Raw genomic sequence first — 26,854 nt, forward strand, 5'->3', positions numbered from 1 at the left:
TATACCGAGAAATCTACTTGGAAGGAGTAAGCAAGGTGACTGCATAGAATGGAGCCCAGTGACCAATGCGAGCACTTCTTTTCGATGTTTGTGAAACATCGAAAGAGTGAAGGGGCAAAGAAGGCAAGGAAGTGAGCGGGAAAGGAGCTGAGTCAGTCGGTAGTAGGTTGATCGATGGCTGCCCAAGGGTGGAATGGGGAAAATGGATATTACGGCAGCAGTGGATATGCTACACGAAGAAAAAACTAGGTGTTCTATCTGGAGTGGCTTGACTCAGGGTGCATTGCTGAAAGGAACTCGATGTACTTTGTTTGTGGGTGGAATGATGGAAGTCTGTTCGGTAAAGGATTGGAGGATCCGTAGTTTTATCTTACTGTGACTATTTTCCAGGAGAGCCTAAGAGTTGCTAAGTGTTCTAATGAGGGCTCGCAAAGTCTTTGCAGCTACTTGTGTAATGAAACAATGCCAAGAATTGTTGGGCATTATTCTAACAGTGTAACTCTTAATTGGAATTTAACAAGAAAAGATTCATGCTTAATTTTCATTGATGTATCGTTAATAGTAGTTAGTCTTTCCTTTATGTAAAGAATGTCAGGTAATTTGTTTTGTCACTACATTCCAGTAAGTTCTGTAATATTTCTGTGTTGCAGACTTTAGTGAACGGAAGGGATGAACATTGGATGTTACATTTCAGATGTGTTACGACCCGTGGCTCTACCCTTCATTCGATCCCTGCGAAACCCTACATTTCAGCAGGATAACGCACAACCGCATGTTGCAGGTCTTGTACGGGCCTTTCTGGATACAGAAAATGTTCGACTGCTGCCCTGGCCAACACATTCTCCAGATCTCTCACCAATTGAAAACGTCTGGTCAATGGTGGCCGAGCATCTGGCTCGTCACAATACGCCAGTCGGTTTTCTTGATGAAGTGTGGTATCGTGTTGAAGCTGCATGGGCAGCTGTACCTGTACGAGCCATCCGAGCTCTGTTTGACTCAATGCCCAGGCGTATCAACGCCGTTATTACGGCCAGAGGTGGATGTTCTGGGTACTGATTTCTCAGGTTCAAATGGTTCAAATGGCTCTGAGCACTATGGGACTCAACTGCTGAGGTCATTAGTCCCCCAGAACTTAGAACTAGTTAAACCTAACTAACCTAAGGACATCACAAACATCCATGCCCGAGGCAGGATTCGAACCTGCGACCGTAGCGATCTTGCGGTTCCAGACTGCAGCGCCTTTAACCGCACGGCCACTTCGGCCGGCTGATTTCTCAGGATCTATGCACCCAAATTGCGTGATAATGTAATCACGTGTCAGTTGTAGTATAATATATTTGTCCAATGAATACCCATTTATCATCTGCATTTCTTCTTGGTGTAGCAATTTTAATGGCCAGTAGTGTACGTTACACACGACCGTGTTAACGCTACAACTGGGAGCCCTCTAGTGGCAGAAGGTGCAACTTGAAGCGGGAAAGTCGATCAACTAATAAGCCTGACACGTAATTCCTCAACTGATATTGAGAAGAGAATAAAAAATTCGGAGGCCTTACTTTTCAGTACACCCCCGTTTCACAAAATTTTAGCATTTTTCGTGAGAAACTGAGAATATAGACTGACTTGAGTCGCTTAGTACAAGAGTGTACAGCTAAGGTGCGAAATTAAGTGTTTGGTTCCGCTTATTACGTAACGTATGATCGTACCAAAAAAATGGTTCAAATGGCTCTGAGCACTATGCGACTTAACTTCTGAGGTCATCAGTCGCCTAGAACTTAGAACTAATTAAACCTAACTAATCTAAGAACATCACACACATCCGTGCCCGAGGCAGGATTCGAACCTGCGACCGTAGCGGTCGCTCGGTTCCAGACTGTAGCGCCTAGATCCGCACGGCCACTCTGGCCGGCTATGATCGTATCCGTATTTTATGTGCAGTGGGTAAATATTGCATAGAATACTATACAGCACTATAATCAGACAAAATAATTTACACAGAATACTGAGTTTTGTCTCTGCAGAGAAACTTTTTTTTGTATTGAATTATTTTATCTTGTTCTTTATCTTTCAGTAGACGATGGGAAGGATTACAAAGTTTGCAAAGCAGTTATTGTTAAGTTAAAAGTAATTTTCTTTCGCAACTCTGTATTATAAATGACATTGATTTTGCTAACACACCTGTTACAGTAGTGCGAATGATTACATTAGGACAGAGTCGTCCACGGCGGTCCACACCGCACGTGAGCACGACGTGCGGGCCGAGGCGCGGCCAGTCTCGGCTTTCTTCGATGGTTCTCGGAAGTAATCGGTACAGAGCGACATTTCATTCGACACTGCGGAGCGGCGGCTGCTTCCAGTTCGGCAGCATCGTGGTGCCAGGGCCGTTTACATGTCGCTACTTGTTTGTGGTATTAAAGACGTTCGCAGGTCCAGTGGCTGATTTCACAAGAAGAGGCAGTCTAGTGATCTACCGTCATTAGCCTTTAAAAATGAATGGGAGCGACAGAAGGGTAACAATTCTCAATATCTAATAACCGATATACAGTCGCGTAATCGACGCATAAATGACACTACAAGGCAGTGAAGAAATAATTTAAACGTTTAGTTCACGATCAAAGAGCAAAATAACTACGACGACCTACAGACGGGATTCGTTGCCAGGCATAGGGCACGTAATGAAACTGTTGGTACGAATAGATAATTTTCTGATGTTGTACGAATTGTTCACTGTTAGTTGCAACAGTTTTCGATGGAACTGAGCGAAGAGTGTGGAGACTTTGTACGTTACTGTAAGGTACGTTGGCTAAATCAAGAGACATGCCTGTAACGAGTTTTCGATTTTAAACATACTTTTGTTGAATTTGTGAAGGAAAAAAGAGAACAGTAATTTAAATTAGAACGTCTGGAATGGATTGCAGTACCCCACATTTTAAGTGGACTTGACTGCACACTGCCCGATGAAAGATATCGCTAGGCGAGAAACAACTTATTTCTGATTTGATGACAATGTATTTAAAAAGAAAATTGTATTGTGTAAGGAACACATTCAGACATAAACACCATCCATATCCCTGAACTCTTTGGCGTTAAAGAAAACGCAAAGTCTGAAGAATTCATTGCGGCCACGAAAAAATTACATGGATACTTACCTAAACGTTTTGAGGACATTATCAATCTTACACCTGTTTCGAGTCATTTACGAGACTTGTAACTTCCCCCTCACTTATCGACCTTAATGACAGTAAAGATTAAACCGTGTGTACCTAATGGAAATTTGGGAGCAGCAATCGTCCCCGAAGTTAATCTGTCGGTAAAGAGGGAGGAAAGGGTTACATCTAAATGAAAAGAAAAATGCAAATGAAACTGGTGGAAATTAATTTTGAAAAGGGGTAAAGTTAATAAAGAAAGTAAATGTGCGGTCGTTACGTTAACAATTAACTGGCGTTAATAAGATATTTGAGATTTGGGGAAAATTACGGTCGCCAGTCCTATGGACAACTACTATAATAACTGAAAAAGAAAGGTTATTACACATATAATTAGCACTAAAAGCGTGGCAACTGAAGGTTGACACGTGTTGTGTGAAAACTGAAAGTTTGTCAGAAGTAATAAATTTCGCAACCCTCTGACTTAATTTAGCAAAAGAATTAATAAAACCGGAAAATTGAAAGTTAATTTAGTGACTGAAATTAATAGTCAGCTTTGCTTCTGAAGCACTACGAAATTCAGTAAAATAAGGTTAGTCTTGGGCTACCTCAACAATCATTTCAAAAGCTACTTGAAGCTACGCAATTTAGAAATAAGATATTTAACTTTGAACTTGAATTAAATGATTCTGAACAATTAACAATAGCAAAATTTAGTACGTAGCAAGCTGAGCTGCAGTCACAGGTAAGCTAAAATATGGTAACAAAGCTCGCACTCTTAATTTGTGCTTGTGTAATCTAAATATTGTAGCCAGCTATGAATACCTTAACTGAACTTTGAAATTAAAGCAGTGAAATCGAATGATATTAGTTTAATGCTGGCGTTTGAATTTCAACGACACTCGGGTTCATTCCGGAAAAGGAAGGGACATTTCTTGGTAATGCAGTTGGGACAATGAGCAAAAAAGATTCACGCTAAGTTACTGTAGTTTTGTGAGGCAAATGGAACAATTTTAAAAGCTGAGGTCTGTCATACAGTTCTAAAACTTTACGTGCTTCCAGTCTTCCTTGTTGGTTGATTGAAGGTTTGAAGTCGTCGGTAGAGGAGGTGGCGACAATCGCTCATTGTCGGCCGTAGCTAGCTGGATGTTGGCGCGCCTTCTTCTAGACACGGTCTCCAGCCGAAACGGGCTCTTGATGTGTGCCAGCTAACGCTTCCCGTCCGCGACACAATGTCAGAAACTAACATAGCAAGTCGAGCGCAATTACATGCTGCCAAACCCCGAAAGTGCGGCAACTCGCGGGAGCGTCACACAACACACCTGCTCCACCGCCCTACTCCCGCCAGACTCTCCTCTGCCCGCGCTCCACGCGGCCGAGTTCACACTACCAAAGATCCTAAACACTTTGGTTCCCCACACGAGCTATCGATGTATTCGTTCGATAGCATAGTTTTCCCTTGGCAAGACCCAGCGTAAAAATACAAATAGTGTTTACAAAACAACCCAGTCGTACATCGACATAAATGCATAAATATATATATACAAATAGTAAAGCCATTACAATATATAAAGACACAGAAATGTCATATCTTCAGGTAACAAAATAAGGAAAAAAATTATAGTACAATAGATGTAAATAGGAGGATATGCATTTCCGGCGTTAAAGACTGTTTGCTTTTTCAGTTGAAAACACCCCTTTGCATGTGCAGATGGAACAGATTGATTTGCCGTATAATTCGCATTTCAGACAGGAAAACTTTTACTACAAACTACAGGAGGTCTACATTGTTTTCCTCGAGAAGAGTTTCCATGTGTCCATAGTGAGACTCTTGATGTGGTAAAATATTTCGATCAAAATATGTCTGTGAAAGGGTTTTCTCAATTACGAAACTAAATAATTCACGATTACATGGCAACTCTAGTGCGAAACTGAGTGAAATTATCTGTGTCTGTCCGTATGCCGACAATATGTACCAAATACAAATGAAATGGTGTCTTCAGCGCACCAAAAATAATTAAATACCACCGAAAATTTGTTTTGTTTGTGATCTATATTATTGAGAAATATGAAATAAAGTCATGTGGAGTGCGACTGTGTTGCCATTTAAACATGGTGCTGTCGCAGTTTCCACCACATCCCTCTCCTCATGCTCTGAGACTGCAAGGGGGTGGGGTCGCGGGAGGGGGCGATGGAGGAAGTTTGCAGCCAGGTGGGAGAACAATGGCACGCGAGTGAGACCACTGCTCGTGTGCGCAAATCTTGGCCATCACTGCACTAGATGACTAGGCATGATGGAGTTCCGCGATGGCCGTGTTTTATTGTGTGATTAAAAAATAAAACCAGTATATCAGATTATCAGTACCTAAAATATTTTGTACCTCAAAATTAGTGAACCCAATCAATTTGGCACAGCTGTAATTTTAATGATTTGTAAGTTGCTGAGTGCTAAATTCAGGTAGTTTATTCTGGCCTTTGTGGATTAATACAGACTAATGCCATCACAAAGAATGTTTGGTAACGGAACGACATAAATGTCCATTGATAACAGCATACTGCTCGTACGTTTATTTAAAAAAGAGGTTCATTTAAGATAATATCTTTCCAAGTGCAGACAACATCATGTTGAAAAGTACGTGTCACTGTATGTATGAAACCGACATTTTGGCCACAGTAGCAGTGGTCTTACTCTGGGTTTACTGGACTTATTAAAACGATCCAATCTTCAAAGCGAGTAGTTGTGATTTTAATTCCATGGGGTAGCGAATAGTTGTAATTTTAATACCAATGGGGCATTTTACTTTGTCGAATACATCGGTGTGCCAAGAACAATTCACAAACCACGCAATTGCGACCTATTAGAAGAGATCAGTCTCGTTTGATGACGATGTGCATTTTTTCCTTACATATTAAAATAACCCTTGGAAGCAGAGTTTCTTGTTCTGCTTAGTTTTATACCTTCAACTAAATGTCCACACTATCTCACCATGGAAATGCTTCATTCAGAGTTTCCATTATATACAACCGCTTCATTCTTGACATATTCAACCAAATATTACAGATTTTCACATTCTGTTACAAGACTGCTCTCACTGATACACAGAAATACATTCTCATTTATCACAACTTTTAAGTAATACATAATGTTTGAGGGTCAGTAATACAAAAAATGTCTCGCATTATAAATGGCGACAGGTGACAGAAACTTCCTCTACTCCACAATGCAGAGAGGCTGTAAATGTAACCGTAGCATGTCTCCTGGAAAATATATTATTTCAGAACAAACTGTATAGTTACTTTGAGTGCAAACGAAAAGTTTACCGCTTCTTAGGCTAGTAGACCATATTAAAACATGTATGGACGAGGACAAAATACAGAAATCTAGAACTGGAATATATTACTGAGACGATTTCTATAACAGAGCGTAAACCGTCACCTAACTCTTATCATCCGTGAAATTGTCTGCCTTCTACTTCGTCAGGTAAAATACGTTGACTAACGAAATGCGTATTGTGTGGATATGTGATCAAGAGAAAAGTATTGCTACGTTACCATCAAGAATAAGAGGAAATATAGTTGTCGATTTTAATAACTGTGTTGTATCCTCCACAGGTAAACATTTTGTCTAGGTTGTGACATCACAAATACATCTGATAGGAAAGCAGGAAGGAAATTCGCAAATATGTGAGCGACAATTTAAAGGCATCCGAAGACTAAACGAAGAAACATACGTGACTGAATTTTATTAAGAGGTTGGGTATCTTGCATCATTATATGGCAGCGAATCTCAGAACGTTTCTAAATAAAAAGCGTTATCTTCAGGCAGTCTGAATGAGATTTTTCAAAGTGGTAAGAGACGCAGAAGATTTAAGGAATTTTAAAGACAGCATGAATTGAATAATTTTAGATTTGAGAGTAAAATCCATGGAAAGAGTCCAAAAAGGGAGTGAACCATGAAGAGAATGAGAAGTCAATGGTTGCATCTTAGAAGCACAAGATAGAAGTCCGAGGATGAAATGAATATTATATCACAGAAATAATTAATACTAGAAGTTTGTAACAGGAAGAAAAATCTCGAACACTGCTGAATCCTCCGTCGCAAGAATGCCGTAAAAAATCATAGAACGGAGAAACCCACAGCCCTGTCAAATTTACCCTATAGAATGATGGTTACACGCACATAATTCGAGCAGCCCACCAGAGACGGTGTCGCCAAACATGTTCTCCGTTTGGTTTCCTAGAACCGAACAAAAGAGCGGTACAAAAATTGGACGTGGAACGGTATTAAGAAACAAACCCGGGCCAGAGCCTCAGCAGTCTCGTACACTGTCATGAACGCAATGAAAAATGTCGTGAGGCCCCAGGACATGGTGCAAGTTTTTTAGTAGGACGCCACTTCGGCTCTGCGCTGTGGGAACACTGACAGTACTTGTGCCTGGCGGGCCGTTTGTATTCGATCACGCAACGACTTGATTGGCTAACTTCAATGCTAATTAATTCGGAAACGGCGCAAGGTATCGAATTTTTTTTAAGAATTATTTCTCAGCGTAACCTCCCCTGCAACGCCCTTGCGACCTTTCCATACTGTTTATGGAGGTATGTGACATTAGATGCCTAAGCACAGATCATATAATTCGCGTAAATAACGGACCGCTGATTTGCGTACGTGGTGATCTCACCTGATAGCGACCCAGATGGATTCTATAGGACCAACATCAGGCGGATACCGTCTCCGAGACGTCAACGTGAGTACACTATACTGCTCCTCAAACCATTGTGTCTCGATTCTGGTTTCGAGACACGAACAGTTATGACATCTCCGTCGGGAAAGACATCAAGCATGAAGAGACGCAGGTTGCTCGCAGCTATCCGCGTCTCTTCGATTACTACCAGAGGTACCATGCAAGAATGTCTCCCATAGCATGATACTGTTCCCACCAGCCTGCGTCCGTGGCGCGCTTCACGTTTCGAACCGCCGTTCAACTCGATGGCAGCGTTTGTGGAGACAACTATAGGCCTAGTATAGCAAAAATGTGATTCACCTGAAGATCTGACACGTTTCCATTAATCGACGGTCGAATATCGATGGCCCCGCGCACACTGCAATCGTAATTGTCGATGTCGTTGGATCAACACGTAAACACGTAGGCGTGGTCTGCTGCGGAGCCCTATATTCAACAATGTACGATTAACGGGGTACTGCGAAACACTTGTGGGTGCACCATCATTGTGCTCTTCCGGCAGAGATGACACAGATCACCATCTGTCTTACAGACACGCCTTCGAACTCCCTGTTCTGTGAAGAGTCGTGGGAGTCCACCATTTAGGCCTAGTGGTAGTTTCACTCTCCTTCTACCTACTTTCGGTAGATGCTCACGACAGTCATCGCCATTTTCGAGATACTCGTTCACAGGCTTTGCGTAATAATAATCTGTTCTTTCTCAAAGTCGCTTATCTCAATGAATATCCCTATTTGCATTCTATATCTTCGCTAGGGTAATTCCCCGACCGTGTCTGCTCCGCTTGTATACGAGTATTTTTGTTACCAAGTCACACGCCCGTAACGCCACCTGGCGTCATTCAGCGTCGCGGTCGACACTGGTCTTAATGTTCTGGCTTATCAGTGTATGTGTGGAACAGGAATTCAAGAAAATTTTATTGTTACAGTGATCTCCAAGAACATCGACGATAGACAAAACTATTGCTAGAGGACAGTGATAATTTCATTTGTCAACAAAATGGTGCTCCATTGCACTTCCATAACGATGTTCGTGCATCAGCTGGCAGTTTATTATTGATGCAATGTCCCCCACTTTCTCTGGAACTCACACTGTGTGATTTTTGCCTTTGGGGTTACATCAAATACAGGGCGACAATTAACTAAAAAAACGCAAATTAGTTACAAACTACGCTGTGCACACACTTTATTCGACATGTACACGTCACTACGGATATTCGAATTTAGGTTATGACATGTTCGACATGCCTGCCATCATTTGCGATGATGTGGCGTAGACGAATAACAAAATTATACATGATGCGCTGAAGTGTCGGAAAATCGATGCTGTCGATGACCTCCTGAATGGCTGTTTTCAGTTCATAAATGGTTTTGGGATTATTTCTGTACACCTTGTCTTTAATGTAGCCGCACAAAAAGGAATTGCATGTGTTCAGATACGGAGAATATGGCGGCCAATCGATGACCAAGCCAGTGGCCTCTGGGTATCCCAGAGCCAGAATGCCGTCCCCAAAGTGCTCGTCCAGGACATCAAACACCCTCCTGCTTCTATGGCGTCGAGCTACATCTTGCATGAACCACATCTTGTCTAAATCAGTGTCACTTTAGAAAAAGGCGATGAAATCACCTTAGAAAACCTTCACGTACCGTTCGGTAATCACAGTGCCATCCCTGAATATCGCACCAGTTATTCCATGACTGAGCATTGCACACCACACCGTCACCCGTTGTGGGTGAAGACACTACTCGATCGCGAAATGCAAATTCTCAGACTCCCAAATGCGCCAATTTTGCTTATTGACGAACCGATCCAAATGGCGTCGCTAAGCCAAACCATATATGCGCGTACTAATTCCCATCATGTCCCGCGGCCAACCATGCAGTTTGAACGTCCTAACGTAAACAGTTCAAACGTTATAACGATTTTATTCCATATAGTTCAATAATTGTCACCCAGTACATTGTTTTTGCTACAGCACTTCCCCCACAACATCGCTCACTAATGTGAACGTATCAGGGAAGCTGTGACTGACATCAATGCAGACGCTGTAGGGCGAGTGTGAACCGATCTGGGCTATAGACTTAAACTGTGCCGTGTGATTAACGGTTCACACAATGAACTTTCGTCAACATGGCACAAAAAACCTCTTGAGTTGCTGTTTCCATACATATAATAATATAGTACCTCACCTCAATACAGACATTTTTTGTAATACTTGACTGTGTCTAGACCATTTTCAATAACCCTGTAGTGTGTAATGTCACATAATTGAGACGATCATTTAACACACATCCAAAAAGCTGGATTTTCTCAGAACATGACAGAAGAAAGAAACGTTGTCTATATTTTACTGATTTATCCCCCTTCCTCTAGGTTCGTGGCAATCTCGCGATACACAGGACCGGACGGGGATACCTTGCAGCGCTGTGCCGACATGCCGCGCCCGCGGTTCATCAAGAGCCACCTGCCGTACGAGCTGCTGCCGCAACAGCTCTGGACCAAGAAGCCCAAGGTAAGAAATCATGTGGGCGAGCAGCTCCTATCTGAACCATTCCGATAATCAACCACATAAATCAGCCTTTAGCTGGGTCATATTCCCTGATTATATACATCTACACATAACTACATACACACTCCGCAAGCCATCGTACGGTGCATGGCAGAGGGTACTCTATGCCACTACTACTTTTTCCCTTTCTCTCAATAGTAGAATAGGGAAATCAAGTGTCTATATGCCTCCGTTGGAACACTAATTTCTGTTACCTTCTTGGTCCTTACGCGGAATGTACATGGGCGGCAATATAATTGTTCTGCAGTGAGCTTCAAATATTGGTTCCCGAAATTTCCTCAATAGTGTTCCTCGAGGAGAACGTCGCCTAGTCTCTCGAGAGATTCCGATTGGAATTTCAGAAGCATCTTCATAATACTTGGATGTTGTTCGAAATGCTTCGATGTGTTTCTTTAATCCGACTTGGTGTGGATCCCAAACTCTGTAACAGTACTAACGAATGGGTCGTATTAATGTTATATAGGCGGCCTCCTTTACAGATGAATCACATTTTCAAAAGAATCGCCTTCCCCAATACAATATTCTTACATGCTCGTTCCAGTTACGACTGGGTATTTAATCGACCTGACTGTGTGAAGCAGCGCCTTAGTAATAAAATATTCGAACATTACGAAAATGTTATTCCCACTCATAGCATTAACTTATATTTTTCTACATTTATACATAGCTGCCGTTCATCATAATCATCTACATTCGTAGATTAAGTTCATCGTCTTAGCTCCAACGTTTCCTCTACCGACGTACATCCCTTACCCCTTTGTGTATATATTGGAAAACTTTTCGTATTGCATTTTGCCTACGTATTGCTTCCAATTCTGCTTAAATGTGTCGATTTTTTCAGTTATTGCAAACATATTAAGCTCACTTCTAATTTCATCATTTCATAGGCTACCTTCTAGTTCACATCCTTTAACCAATTTCTGACGTCACTGTACGATTAATGTCTTCCTTGTTTGCTAGTCAAGTCCCAGATCCGTAAATTAGCACTTGACCAGCAAGTGTTTTATAGAATTTCAGTTGCCGTTCTGCAGTTGTCTTTTTGTTTAGTATTCTTTTTATCGTTCCACAGGTACCCTGAAATTTTTCTGCCTTATTCATTATGTCTTTATCGTAATCAAAAGAAATGTCACAGCCGCGGTAGTTAAACTGACCTACTTGCTCCATGATTTTGATTACCATCACTACTTTCGAGCGAATCTGCTGTTTCCCTCGGAATACCATTAGTTTCTTTCCATTGACCTTTTTAAATTATAATTTTGGCCAATTTGATTATTACAGTACTTCTTCTAATATGGCGATTTTACTCTGGTTGTCAGCATACATTAATGTTTTTATATAATGGTCGCTACCTGGTTTTACTCCTTTGTTATTTCTTGTTGCCTCAATCCATTTTTTTGGTCATATCATTTATATATAAATTGAATAAAGTTGTAGAAATACTACAATTTCTTGTTTAGTTATAATGCCATTATTATTTAGCTTTTCCCCGTTTTTATTAAAAATTTAATTTGATTATATAAACTTCTTATAGCCCGTATGAAGTGTGCAATTCCATTTTCTTGTACTATTGACCAAAGTTTTGTTTTGCTTCACCTGTCAAGTTCCTTGACATGGTAGATAGAAGCTATCTGCGTCTCATTATTAAATTATTCTCATTTACTTATCAATGTCTTGAAAGTAAATTTTCTATGATTGTTGTTCGTCCAAACCTAAATCCACTCTGGTCTTCACTTAAAATTGTTTTGGCTGTTGATGCTAAAATTTTTGAATGTACTTTATGTTGTTGTTGTTGTTCTTGTGGTCTTCAATCCTGAGACTGGTTTGCTGCAGCTCTCCGTGCTACTCTATCCTGTGCAAGCTTCTTCATCTCACCAGTACCTACTGCAACCTACATCCTTCTGAATCTGCTTAGTGTATTCATCTCTTGGTCCCCCTCTACGATTTTTACCCTCCACGCTGCCCTCCAATGCTAAATTTGTGATTCCCTGATGCCTCAGAACGTGTCCTACCAACCGATCCCTTCTTCTAGTCAAGTTGTGCCACAAACTTCTCTTCTACCCAATCCTGTTCAAAACCTCCTCATTAGTTACGTGATCTACCCACCTAATTTTCAACATTCTTCTGTAGCACCACATTTCGAAAGCTTCTATTCTCTTCTTGTCTAAACTATTTATTGTCCATGTTTCACTTCCATACATGGATACACTCCATATAGATACTTTCAGAAACGACTTCCTGACACTTAAATCTATACTGGATGCTAACAAATTTCTCTTCTTCTCCTCTTTCCTTCCCATTGCCAGCCTACATTTTATATCCTCTCTACTTCTACCATCATCAGTTATTTTGCTCCCCAAATAGCAAAACTCCTTTACTACTTTAAGTGTCTCATTTCCTAATCTAATTCCCTCAGCATCACCCGATTTAATTTGACTACATTCCATTATCCTTGTTTTGCTTTTGTTGATATTCATCTTATATCCTCCTTTCAAGACACTGTCCATTCCATTCAACTGCTCTTCCAAGTCCTTTGCTGTCTCTGTTAGAATTACAATGTCATCGGCGAACCTCAAAGTTTTTATTTCTTCTCCCTGGATTTTAATACCTACTCCGAATTTTTCTTTTGTTTCCTTTACTGCTTGCTCATTATACAGATTGAATAACATCAGGGAGAGGCTACAACCCTGTCTCACACCGTTCCTAACCACTGCTTTCCTTTCATGCCCCTCGACACTTATAACTGCCACCTGGTTGCTGTACAAATTAAAAATAGCCTTTCGCTCCCTGTGTTTTTCCCCTGCCACCTTTAGAATTTGAAAGAGAGTATTCCAGTCAACATTGTCAAAAGCTTTCTCTAAGTCTACAAATGCTAGAAACTTAGGTTTGCTTTTCCTTAATCTATTTTCTTAGATAAGTCGTAGAGTCAGTATGCCTCACGTGTTCCAACATTGCTACGGAATCCAAACTGATCTTCCCCGAGGTTGGCTTCTACCAGTTTTTACATTCGTCTGTAAAGAATTCGCGTTAGTATTTTGCAGCTGTGACTTATTAAACTGATAGTTCGGTAATTTTCACATCTGTCAACGCCTACTTTCTTTGGGATTGGAATTATTATATTCTTCTTGAAGTCTGAGGGTATTTGGCCTGTCTCGTACATTTTGCTCACCAGATTGTAGAGTTTTGTCAGGACTGGCTCTCCCAAAGCCGTCAGTAGTTCTAATGGAATGTTATCTACTTCCGGGGCCTCGTTTCGACTCAGGTCTTTCAGTGCTCTGTCAAACTCTTCACGCAGTATCGTATCTCCCATTTCATCTTCATCTACATCCTCTTCCATTTCTATAATATTGTCCTCAAGTACAACGCCCTTGTATAGATCCTCTATATACTCCTTCCATCTTTCTGCTTTCCCTTCTTTGCTTAGAACTGGGTTTCCATCTGAGCTCTTGATATTCATACAAGTGGCTCTCCTTTCTCCAAAGGTCTCTTTAATTTTCCTGTAGGCAGTATCTATCTTACCCTTAGTGAGATAAGCCTCTACATCCTTACATTTGTCCTCTAGCCATGCCTGCTTAGCCATTTTGCACTTCCTGGCGATCTCATTTTTGAGACGTTTGCATTCCTTTTTGCCTGCTTCATTTACTGCATTTTTATATTTTCTCCTTTCATCAATTAAATTCAGTATTTCTTCTGTTACCCAAGGATTTCTACTAGCCCTCGTCTTTTTACCTACTTGATCCTCTGCTGCCTTCACTACTTCATCCCTCAGAGCTACCCATTCTTCTTCTACTGTATTTCTTTCCCCCATTCCTGTCAATTGCTCCCTTATGCTCTCCCTGAAACTCTGTACAACCTCTGGTTTAGTCAGTTTATCCAGGTCCCATCTCCTTTAATTCCCATCTTTTTGCAATTTCTTTAGTTTTAATCTACAGTTCATAATCAATAGATTGTGGTCAGAGTCCACATCTGCCCCTGGAAATGTCTTACAATTTAAAACCTGGTTCCTAAATCTCTGTCTTACCATTATATAATCTATCTGATACCTTCTAGTATCTCCAGGATTCTTCCATGTATACAACCTTCTTTTATGATTCTTGAACCAAGTGTTAGCTATGATTAAGTTATGCTCTGTGCAAAGTTCTACCAGACGGCTTCCTCTTTCATTTCTTACCCCCAATCCATATTCACCTACTATGTTTCCTTCTCTCCCTTTTCCTACTCTCGAATTCCAGTCACCCATGACTATTAAATTGTCGTCTCCCTTTACTATCTGAATAATTTCTTTTATCTCATCATACATTTCTTCAATTTCTTCGTATACCCAGCTGTTAAAATACGTTCTCCCCTACAATTGTTACAGCCGTTTCGATCTCCTCTTTCTTTAAAAATTGAGTACATTTCCTATATTCTCGCTTTTTGCAGCATAAATTTAAGAAATCTGAAAATCTTGGTTTCAGGAGAATTCCGCAGTATTCTATTAAATCCCTGTTAATGGCATTTATACCAACTGCCTTTCTGTTTATCAGTTTTTTCAAGCTTTTCCAATTTTTCTAATATCAGTACAATCCCACCATCATACATTTCCGCATGGTCCATTACGTTTTGATCATACAACAACATTTTATAGTGTTTACCCACGTTGGGCATTTTGATCGTGACCGGACCAAATATCTCACGAAATATGCGTCAAGGGAGAAAACTACAAAGAACGTGTCTAGTTTGAAGGATGGCGCTATGGTTGGCCCGCTAGATGGCGCTGCCATAGATCAAACGGATATCAACTGCGTATTTTATAATAAGAACCCCCATTTTTTATTACATATTCGTGAGGTACGTAAAGAAATATGAATGTTTTAGTTGGACAACTTTTTTCGCTTTATCATATATGGCGCCGTAATAGTCACAAACATATGGCTCACAATTTTAGACGAACAGTTGGTAACAGGTAGGTTTTTTAAATTAAAATTCAGAACGCAGATACGTTTGAACATTTTATTTCGGTTGTTCCAATGTGATACATGTACCTTTGTGAACTTATCATTTCTGAGTACGCATGCTGTTACAGCGTTATTACCTGTAAATACCACATTAATGCAATAAATGCTCAAAATTATGTCCGTCAACCTCAATGCATTTGGCAATACTTGTAACGACATTCCTCTCAACAGCGAGTACTTCGCCTTCCATAATGTTCGCACATGCATTGATAATGCGCTGACGCATGTTGTCAGTTGTCCGTGGATCACGATAGCAAATGTCCTTCAACTTTCCCCACAGCAAGACGTCACATCCGGTGAACATGTGGGCCATGGTATGGTGCTTCGACGAACAATCCACCAGTCATGAAATATGCCATTCAATACCGCTTCAACCGCACGCGAGCTATGTGCCGGACATCCATCGTGTTGGAAGTACATCGCCATTCTGTCATGCAGTGAAACACCTTGTAGTAACATCGGTAGAACATTATGTAGGAAATCAGCTTACATTGCACCATTTAGATTGCCATCGATAAAATGGGGGCCAATTATCCTTCGTCCCATAATGCCGCCCCATTCATTAACCCGCCAAGGTCGCTAATGTTCCACTTGTCGCAGCCATCGTGGATTTTCCGTTGCTCAATACGGCATATTATGCCGGTTTACATTACCGCTGTTGGTGAATGACGCTTCGTCGCTAAATAGAAAGCGTGCAAAAAATCTGTCATCGTCCCGTAGTTTCTCTTGTGCCTAGTGGCAGAACTGTACACGACTGTCAAAGTCGTCGCCATGCAACTCCTGGTCCATAGAAATATGGTATGGGTCCATTCGATGTGGATGTAGCATTCTCAACACCGACGTTTTTGAAATTCCCGATTCTCGCGCAATTTGTCTGCTACTGATGTGCGGATCAGCGGCGACAGCAGCTAAAACACCTACTTGGGCATCATCATTTGTTGCAGGTCGTGGTTGACGTTTCACATGTGGCTGAACACTTCCTGTTTCCTTAAATAATGTAACTATCCGGCGAATGGTTCGGACACTTGGATGATGTCCCGGATACCGAGCAGCATACATAGCACACGCCCGTTGGGCATTTTGATCACAATAGCCATACATCAACTCGATATCGACCTTTTCCGTATTTGGTAAACGGTCCATATTAACACGGGTAATGTATCAAGAAGCAAATATCGTCCGCACTGGTGGAATGTTACGTGATACCACGTACTTATACGTTTGTGATTATTACAGCACCATCTATCACAAAGCGAAAAAAGTGATCTAACTGAAACATTCATATTTCTTTACGTGCTACACGAATATGTAATAAAAATGGGGGTTTCTATTTTAAAAAACGCAGTTGATATCCGTTTGGCCTATGGCAGCACCATCTAGCGGGCCAACCATAGCGCCATCTGGTTTCCCCCTTCAAGCTAGACGAGTTTCGTTCTTTGTAGTTTTTTCGTTTGATGCTTACTTCGTGAGATATTTGACCCAGTCACTATCAATGGACCACCCTGCATATTTTCACATTCTCGTTTAGCAATTGCTCTATTCCAATCATATTCTGCTCTTAATTCTGGCGTTTTTCCTTGCAGATATTTTAGGTATGGTTCCTGTTTCTCTCTCTGTTCGTTGTAACCTTAATGAATGATTCCAAGTCGTGGTACGTGTAACACTTCCAAAAGGTCACAGACCTCTGGTCTGAACAACACCCTCCACACACAGCAGCATAAACACCTCATTGGGTGTTAGTTGCACTCGATACCTCAAAACAACGCCAGGTCGGAACGTTTGTACTGTACTATTCGCCTCCATTCACCTGCTCCCCATTTCCAGAGTTTTTTGGCCCACTGAAAATATAAATTTTATGACCCACTGTGTGCCATTCCCTTTCATGAGGTGGCCAAACCACGACCCTTCGTACTGTACTATTCAGCTCCATTTAGCGGCTCGCCATTTCCGAGTATTTCTGGCCCACTGAAGAAACGTAGATTTTGTGTTCCGCTATATACCATTCTCCTTCGTGAGGTTACCCACCCCAGCTGTCCTTTGCATGCAGTTCCACTCGCAATGTTATCTCAGAAACTGTTTGATATGGATCTACAGTCACAAACTGCATAAACTCCTTTCGGGTCTGAAACCGAGATAAATTTACAGGAAAAGATTGTGGGACATACACGAGAACACCGCATATAAAACTAGATCTTTTTGTTCATGTTTCACACGTTCTAGGGTTATATTAATCATAGAAACATGTGAAGCAGTAATTGTCTCGGCATTTTGCGCATGTTGTAAACGGCGCATTTTTCTTCCTACACAACAACAAATTTGGTTTACAGTCATAGAATGTTGTCTCTCATTGCATAGTTTGGCAGGAGCTCTTGCGTAACGCTGCTCGAAGTCAAAAAAGGAAACTAACGGAGTACGAAGTCCTGTACGCTTTAATTAATCACTTCGTGGAAAGTTACTTGCAGAGATCTCGAGAACGCTGTAACTACAATCCTTTCTTGGAAATTTTATTTGCTATCGCAAATTTTCCTTTGCCTTTGCTTTCTATGCTTTTCACTAACATGTTACTGAACATAATATTCATTTATTTGTGGAGAAAATAACATAAAAACTGAAAATGAAACTACATGCGCGTAGATACCTGGCCCAACAACCCTCAGATTACCGTTCTGTACAGTGGCAATCGTTCCCCGGAAACTGTTGTAATGTACGTGGTTTATTCCTCGCCAGACCCGCACTAAACACCCTTTTTATAGCTCTTGGCCATCTGGAGCTCCCATTTTCGTCACTTTAATTTCTGGTCAAGCCGCGCACATAGCAATAAATCTGGACAAAATCGGTGATGACGAAGAGGCTCCGTCTGTTTGTATGAGAGGTTTCGACGCACACAGGCTTATTAGCGTACTTTAAATACAAGTGAATAGGTTAGCAGGTATTTTATTATACGTTTTCTTCCCCGCGGTGAAGCGTAATTTTTCATACTAAGTTGCAGCTCGGCTTGTGTTAAACTATCAAAGATTTTTAATCTCTTTCCGCATCGCCTTCTGTATGTGAGCAATTTTTCACGCTTTTCTCCAACGGGCTTATCTGATATATTTTGTGACTGTCATTTCAACTGATGTTGTTAAACATGCTGTTCTGTTGTTTGTGTAAATCTTCTCTCCTGTGGAGTTCTATTACTTATTTTTATATCTCTAAACCTTCATTTACGTAGAGTCTAAAGTAGTTATAAATTTAGGTAGAGGTGTATTATGATTACGTTTTCCTTATATTGTCTTCATCTTCTGCTTCCTCTTCACACACAAACAGAAACTCATACTGAAACGTCCCCTTTGAACAATTATACGTGACTGTGCTTAAACTGACACACAATATTTTTTTAGCGCAACGTAATCTGACTTTCAATAATCCCTACAAAAGAATGGCCCTGACTAACATTAACCTATACCTTTCACAAATCACTTACCTCACAAAAATCTTCGTTACTCGAACTACTGCAATACAGCGAGCGCCACTACTGCCAGCTAAATAAAAGATTCAAGCCACGGAAGGCACTAACTATCAATACACACACACACACACAGATTGTTCTCTCAACGATTAGTCTTAATATTTTCTGGTATGTTTCCTTCACCTTTACTTACTCTTTACCTTAAATAGTTATCTCACATGTGAACTACTGAAGATGACATTTACCCCGTTTTGCAAATGGCTCTGAGCACTATGGGACTCAACTGCTGTGGTCATTAGTCCCCTAGAACTTAAAACTAGTTAAACCTAACTAACCTAAGGACATCACAAACATCCATACCCGAGGCAGGATTCGAACCTGAGCGGTCTTGCGGTTCCAGACTGCAGCGCCTTTAACCGCACGGCCACTTCGGCCGGCCCCCGTTTTGCACCTCACTTTCTGTGTGTAATATACATTCCAAAAGTTTTCCACAGAACTGAAAACTCTTTCATGAAGATAATAAGAGTCGGGTGATGGTCTTGTAAGCCGAAAACTGGTTGACTAAATACATAAAGAAATTAGTGTCCTAGAATAACGCAATTTTTACGTTTTTCTAACATATATGTGAAGTTATCCTACCAAGCAGCGACATATAACTCAATTGACGTGATAGTGGTAGGCCTTTTCATGCATGATAGTGCTTTCGTTATTAAGAACGCTGAGCTGTAATTATATTTGTCACAAATAGAATGATAGAAATTATTGTCTGTGGACTAATTCAGTAGAGGGGCTAAAGAGAATTGCAAAGTTAGTAACTTTTGAGTCCTCTTTTCCTCACAACGCCAAGGACATTGCAGAACTTTTCTTAAGACTTGCGGTGTAATACGTTCTGCGGTAAGTTGGACGATCTTCGCCTGTTCGTTTATAGTGTACATAATTCACAGCCTGTAGGTTCTTACGTGACAACAGATGTTATTTTGTATTCTTTTCTGTATCACGAGCATACCATATGGAAATAGAGCGCAAAAAACGAAAAGGCATATAAGATCCCTACAAGTATCAGTCCACTTATTTAAACGTTCCACTACGTTTATGCCCTGTTTACACAGTACGCCAGAGAGGAAAACAAATTAAGGCTTTAACAGCTACGTATTGTAAATTTAAATGTACTTCAGTTTGCTGTTACCCTGAATACACAGTAGGTTAATTATGCTGCAGACGAGGTAAACGCAGAAAGAAAACAGTCAGAAAAGAGAATGAATAAAGGATGTTAAGCTACCTGCTTGGAAAATTCTTTATATAGCTTACCAGCCTGTTTGCTTTAATTATGAAACAATTCATTGTTATTTATATACACTTGAAAGCATATCCATGTGCTTAGAAAGTGCACTCCCCGTTTCGGTGAGAAAACGGCCAACGAAATGCGTTTATGGATATCTTTCCAAATACCAGGTAGTCTCTTCAGTACTCGAACCGGTTTCAACTTTCAGCGCCGATTTTTACCTATAGCACTGTCATATGGATTTTCTAATTAATAAAAATTTGTTGTGAATGTAGATACGTAATTCTGCATGAGATACCTATTAGTACTCCTGACGATCTTTGAATTACCGTGAAAGTCCTGCTTACTAACGTATGGGCACGGGAAAACTTTAATTGAGGTTGTCATAAATCTGCAACATCCACTTTTAGTCTGTTGGCTACTCGTCGTTATGATTTCCACGAGACATACAGTCGTGTCTTGGCAGTAATGATGCAGCTTTATCAGGCTCCGTTTCTCCTTCAGTCTTTAGTAATGCTGGAATTATGATTCTTTATCATTCTCGTATGTACGAAGTTCAATAACGGCGGTCTCCGTCTCTTTTCTACAGTATTACAGTAAATACTTCAGTACAACAGTGAGGTGAGAAAGTCATGAGGCGCCGATATGCACGTATACACATGGCAGTAGTACCGCGTTTACAAGGTATAAAAGGTCAACGGATCGGCACAGCTGTCATTTGTATTTGGTGATTCATGCGAAAATGTATCCGACGTGATATGGACGGACGACGGGAATTAATAAACATTGAACGCGAAAAGGTAGTTGGAGCTAGACTCTTGGGAGATTCCATTTCGGAAATCGTTAGGGAATACAATATACAGAGATCGACAGTGTCTACAGTACGCCGAGAATAGACCCAACAAACTGTGGACACAAGTTGTCAATAAAGCACTGTGCATACTGGTGGTGGCTCCATAATGGTGTTGGCTGTGCTTACGTGGAATGTACTGCGTCCTCAACTCCAAATAGGAATTCTGGGCATTTGGAACGAGTGATTCTGGCACCCAGATCGCCCGAGATGATTCCTGTCGAACATTTATCGGATAGAGTCGAGAGGTCAGTTTGACTGATGACCTCGCTGTGCAAGGCACTTAGAATCACAGGTACATTAGCTACAGCATGAAAACACAAACACGCTAATAAACTCGAACATCTTTAAGTTTGGACCCCAAATCATGCTAGTAAAATTTTTCGTTTTTAGAAAGTCTTTCGGCGTATAGCATTGAAAACACAAATTTCCATCATGAATTTTGACATCGATTTTTGCGAAAATTAGAAAGTGTCTAGCAAAAGCCGAAACACGACTCTCTTTATTCTCGTACAGACTGTTCTTTCAAAACTTGATCAAAACCGGTGACCAACATGTCACACCCCCTCCACCACCCTCGGTTGTATGCAACATTAACTCTGTTGTGCATAGTAAGTGGTTTCACATACTTCAGTTACAAAAGTATATACACTTCAGTACGATCATCTATACATTAGGTTGAAATTAACACATACAAAACATTTTTTTAACGACTCATTAAGCCATATGTGTAACCACTTGCACATTTCCTTAATTGAAACATGATGACGTTAAGCCTTTGTTTAAGAAAAGAGATAAAGAAATACCATCAAATTTTCGTTCAATTTCACTTTTACCAGCATTCTCAAAAATTTTAGAAAAGTTAGTATATAGTCGGCTTCTTAACCATCTGATAACAAATAATATATTGTCCTAGTCTCAGTTCGGATTTCTAAAGGGTTCTGATATTGTGAAGGCTGTTTACATATACAGCGAAAATGTATTTAATTCATTAGGCAAAAAAATTACAAGCTACTGATATATTTGTCATAAGTCAAAGGCATTTGACTGTGTAAATCACAATATCCTTCTTAGTAAATTAGAATATTACGGTGTAACAGTAAATGCTGCAAAATGATTCCATTTCTGTATCTCCTATAGGAAACAAAGGGTGCATTAGGAAAAAGGCGGGACTTAAAAGCTATCCGGTTCTATTCAACTGGGAACCTGTTACATGTAGCGGACCATAAGGTTCCATCTTAGGGCCCTTGATTTGTCTTAGGTTTACAACGACCTGTCATCAGCCACAGTAACAGATGCCAAGTTTGTAGATGATACGAAGATCACAACCAATAGAATATCGAGTATAGTCTTAGACATATCGGTTAACGGAATTTTCATGGACTTCAATAAATGGTTTCCAGCCAATTTTGTCGCCGCTAAACGTCGTTATAACACAAGATATGCTATTTAATAGTTGTAAGAGCTTTCCGACCTGTGTAACCTAAGACAAGACAAACAGACAGAGAAAGCAGCCAAAAAGCGGACAGGGTTAAATTCTTGCTTGATAATAAATTCAACTGCGAGGAGCACACCACAGAACAGATGCGCCTAAACAAGTCTCTGTTAGCAAAAGGAATGTTATCAGACTTAGTGTATATGCAAACGAAACACCTGACATACTATGCTTACTTTAATTCCATAACGTTATATGAGACTGTTCTTTGGGGTAACTCATCAAGCCAAGGTAAAATTTCCGGGTACGAAAACATGTTCAAATGTGTGTGAATTCCTAAGGGACCAAACTGCTGAGGTCATCGGTCCCTAGACTTACACAGTACTTAAACTAACATACGCTAAGAACAACACACACACACCCTCGCCCGAGGGAGTACTCGAACCTCCGGCGGGAGGGGCCGCGCAATCCGTCACATGGCGCCTCAAACCGAACACATGTAATAAGAATCATTTGTGGTGTGAATTCAAGAACATACTACAGAAACCTGTTTAGAGAACTAAGGGTATTGACAACTGCTTCCCAATACATTTACTTCTTTGTGAAATTTGTCATTAAAATACACCTCTCTTTCAAAGAAACAGTTCATGGAATCGATACTAGAAATGAGAATAATCGTCAGCCTCACTTTGGCCCAAAAAGGTATTCGTTATTCAGGAACACACATTTTCGGTAACTTGGCAGCAGACATAAAAAATTTAACTACCATTAAAATTCAGTTCAACAGGAGCCTAAGGATTTACCGTGGCCAATTACTTCGACTCCATTGATGAATATCTTAGTAGAAACAGCTGATATGTGTGTATGTTACCCATTAATATAAAATAATACGAATATTTGTATAATCAGACTTCTGACAAGTTCAGTGCACTAACTCTGTCATTGTAAATAGGTGTTGAAAAATCATTCTTCTGTTCAATGTTTCTTACCTCACAAACGCAAAAATTGTTTAAATTTTTTTTACTCATTCCACATCCATGACGATCATTCCACTTAGTATATGTGTTAGGTTCATTAGTATATTTGTTTTCTTTGTTAATATTTATTATGCATTCCTGTTCTTCCGACACGTTCTGCAGTCTCGAAGATCTCCTCAATACGGATCAATTGGATCAGAAAGTATATCTAATCTAATCTAATCTCTTTCAGTATAAGAATGTAAGAACCGTAAGACCTGCATGACATTTGTGGAAAGGTTAAACTTCCAAATTTGTTGTGAACATTAAAACTTTATGCATTTGAATATAATATCCTTTAAATAATTTTACATAGATGTTAATTTGATGCACTGGCTGTCTGACTATATTGCAACTGCATTACAAAAGGTACTTCTTTCTTTCGTGATATAAATGCCCACTTAGGATTACACTGTACAACAAGAATCTTTTGAAAGTTTAACTTTGTTCCGAACGAATATTGAGTACCAGTTTCTTTAACGAAGTGTGCTGGCAGTCTTGCTGTGAAAGCAGCATTAATAGTCAATTTATAAGCAGAGCACTTGTCCACTGCAACTTATATACGTACTTGAATAGACTATGATGGAACTGATAGGGTACCCTCTAACTATAAAGGACTCGAAGTTTTACTTTTCTGTATACTACAACAACAACACTACAGAATAACCTACACCATGTAAAAAGGGTAACGATATACAGTGCTTAGAGCTTGCCTTGGATGGACAAACTGGACAACTTTGCGCTCATTTAATAGTTGCACATAAATCTGGTTCCATTTTGTACATAGCACGGACTATTGGCATAGTCTTCTGCTCTTGGTACGGCGTCATGTGCTATTCCTTTTCTACCAGTTGACCATGATAATGGTCGACGCTGGGCTGGCTTGTAAGAGGTATGCGATGTATGCGCTACCTGCAACAGGCAAGACTTAGGAGAGTCTCTGACCAGAGAGCAGTATGAAGTTAGTTGCTGCTTGTCGCTAGTCGACAGTAGTCGGCGTGAGTCTGCGGTAGTCGGCAGTAGTAGGCGCGTGTCTGCGCTTGTCTGCGGTCTGTCCTGGTCGGGACTCTGGAGGATGAGTATTATTGTAGAAGGTAAAGAAGCAGCCTTGCACATATCTAGTAATGTATGTTAACTGTCATTCAATTTAAAAAAAAAATGCCCCAATAATAATTTTTATAATATAAAGTAACTTTTTTAAAAAAAGCATTCATTTCAATTTAAAGATTTTATTCAATGGATTATCCTTCCTTTCATGAATCACAAAGCATTGGCCAGCATTGCACGGAGTTGTGCCGAAAATTTGTTATGTAAGAGCAGATATATTCGCAGTTTTTTTGTTGAGGTAAGAATTTTTGCTTTTTTTATTCAGAATACAGGGCCGTGGCGCAGCGCTGCTGTCGTCTTAAAATTTACCAGGTTACTGAATTTTTTTTTATTATTTTGGTGTTTAGGAATTTTTATGTTGCGAACTTAACATTAAATGAGAAAAGAATTTTGTGGGAACATTAAATGTGAATGCATTTCCGCACAGAGATAATAAATGGGAGCCAATTTTGTTCAGAGGTTACAATATTTGATATTCATTTAATTAATATTTCGTGTGGGGAGGTTACACTTGGTTCATTTAATTAATATTTCGTGTGGGGAGGTTACAGGCTATTATATTTTAGGCGAATGCACAACCATCTCTCGTATGCTCTAAAATTACTCTATACTCAGATTTTCAAAAAACCACATCCCTGTGCCGAACACACGAGTATGTCCATTCGATCACTAAGAACAATGAAACTTCCTGGCAGATTAAAACTGTGTGCCGGACCGAGACTCCAACTCGGGACCTTTGCCTTTCGCGGGCAAGTGCTCTACCAACCTAGCTACCGAAACACGATTCACGCCCCGTCCTCACAGCTGTACTTCTGCCATTAACTCGTCTCCTACCTTTCGAGCACTTGCCCGCGAGAGGCAAAGGTCCAGAGTTCGAGTCTCGGTCCGGCACACAGTTTTAATCTGCCAGGAAGTTTCATATCAGCGCAAACTCCGCTGCAGAGTGAAAATCTCATTCTGACTAGGAACAATGTTTTACCTGTTACTTTCATAAAATATCTAGGATGAATTAAATTGGAACGACCACATAAACTAATCGCAGGAAAGACTGGTGCCAGACTGCGATTCGGAGCTCACGGAACCTCGTTCGAGCAAAGCTTGAAATTGATCGTAAGTATGGGATAAGCACCAGATAAGACTGTAAGAGAAAATAGAGGAAAACCTTGAACAGCAGCGCGTTTCGTTACAGGTTCATTTATTAAGCACGTAAGCGCCACGGAGATGATCAACCAAGCCCAGTGGCACAAGAGAGGCGTTCTGCATCACTGTATCGCTTACTGTTAAAGTTCCGAGGGGGAGCGTTCATAGAAAAGTCAACAAACATAATGCTCCCTCTGACGTATATCTCGTGGAAAAACCATGAAGATAAAATCAGAGATTCGAGCCCACAAGGAGGTTTACCGTCAATCGCTCTCCCGGAAAACTTTTTACCGCTGGAACAGCAGAGGGTTGAAGGGCAGTGCTACAAAAATACCCTTTGCCAAACACCGCAAGGTATCTTGCGGAGTGTAGCTGTAAATGCAGATGTCGTTGTAGATGTTAGCAACAGTTGTACACTGAGCATCGTTCACACGTACGGCGACTTGCTCCTACATACAGACTTACCTGCAGAAATATTGAAGACAGAGCATTGTTTATACTAGTACTGGGAGCGTATCGCCCTGTAAACTGCTTGTGACTCACAGGCCATCTGCCGATTGACAAACAAATTTCCTTTTGAAGGTTGCGGTAACTTCCCACGCGATCCCACGTCGCTGCAGCGTACCACATAAAAATTAATTTTAACTCTCCTCAGTGTGACATTTTATCAAAGAAGCACTCCATGGATTTTATACAGTAATTTATAATACTCCACATTTTTACGCAACTCTACAGTCAGATCTTGTTGTGGTCTCCAATCCAGAGACTGATTTGATGCAGCTCTCTACGCTACTCTATTCTGTGTAAGCTTCTTCATCTCCCAGTACCAACTGCAAACTACATCCTTCTGAATCTGTTTAGTGTATTCACCTCTTGGTCTCCCTCTAAGAATTTTACCCTCCACGCTGCCCTCCAATTGGTGATCCATTCATGCCTCAGAAAATGTCCTACCAACCAATCCATTCTTCTAGTCAAGTTCTGCCACAAATTTCTCTTTTCTCCAGTTCTATTCAATACCTCCACATTAGTTACGTGGTCTACCCATCTAATCTTCAGTATTCTTCTGTAGCACCACATTTCGAAAGCTTCTACTCTCTTCTTGTCTCAACTATTTATCGTCCACGTTTC

General features: G+C 40.5%; 1 protein-coding gene across 2 annotated transcripts in view; it reads left to right on the plus strand.

Annotated features, from left to right (window-relative positions):
• The window catches only part of LOC124605639 (luciferin sulfotransferase-like), a 749,478-nt gene that overhangs the window by 556,482 nt on the left and 166,142 nt on the right, over window positions 1-26,854 (plus strand). For both annotated transcript variants that reach the window (XM_047137460.1, XM_047137459.1), the window contains exon 4: window positions 10,259-10,397. In XM_047137460.1, coding sequence (XP_046993416.1) covers window positions 10,259-10,397 — 139 coding nt within the window. The remainder of the gene's footprint in view (window positions 1-10,258; window positions 10,398-26,854) is intronic.

Source organism: Schistocerca americana, chromosome 3, assembly GCF_021461395.2.
Source record: "Schistocerca americana isolate TAMUIC-IGC-003095 chromosome 3, iqSchAmer2.1, whole genome shotgun sequence".
Taxonomy (NCBI): domain Eukaryota; kingdom Metazoa; phylum Arthropoda; class Insecta; order Orthoptera; family Acrididae; genus Schistocerca; species Schistocerca americana.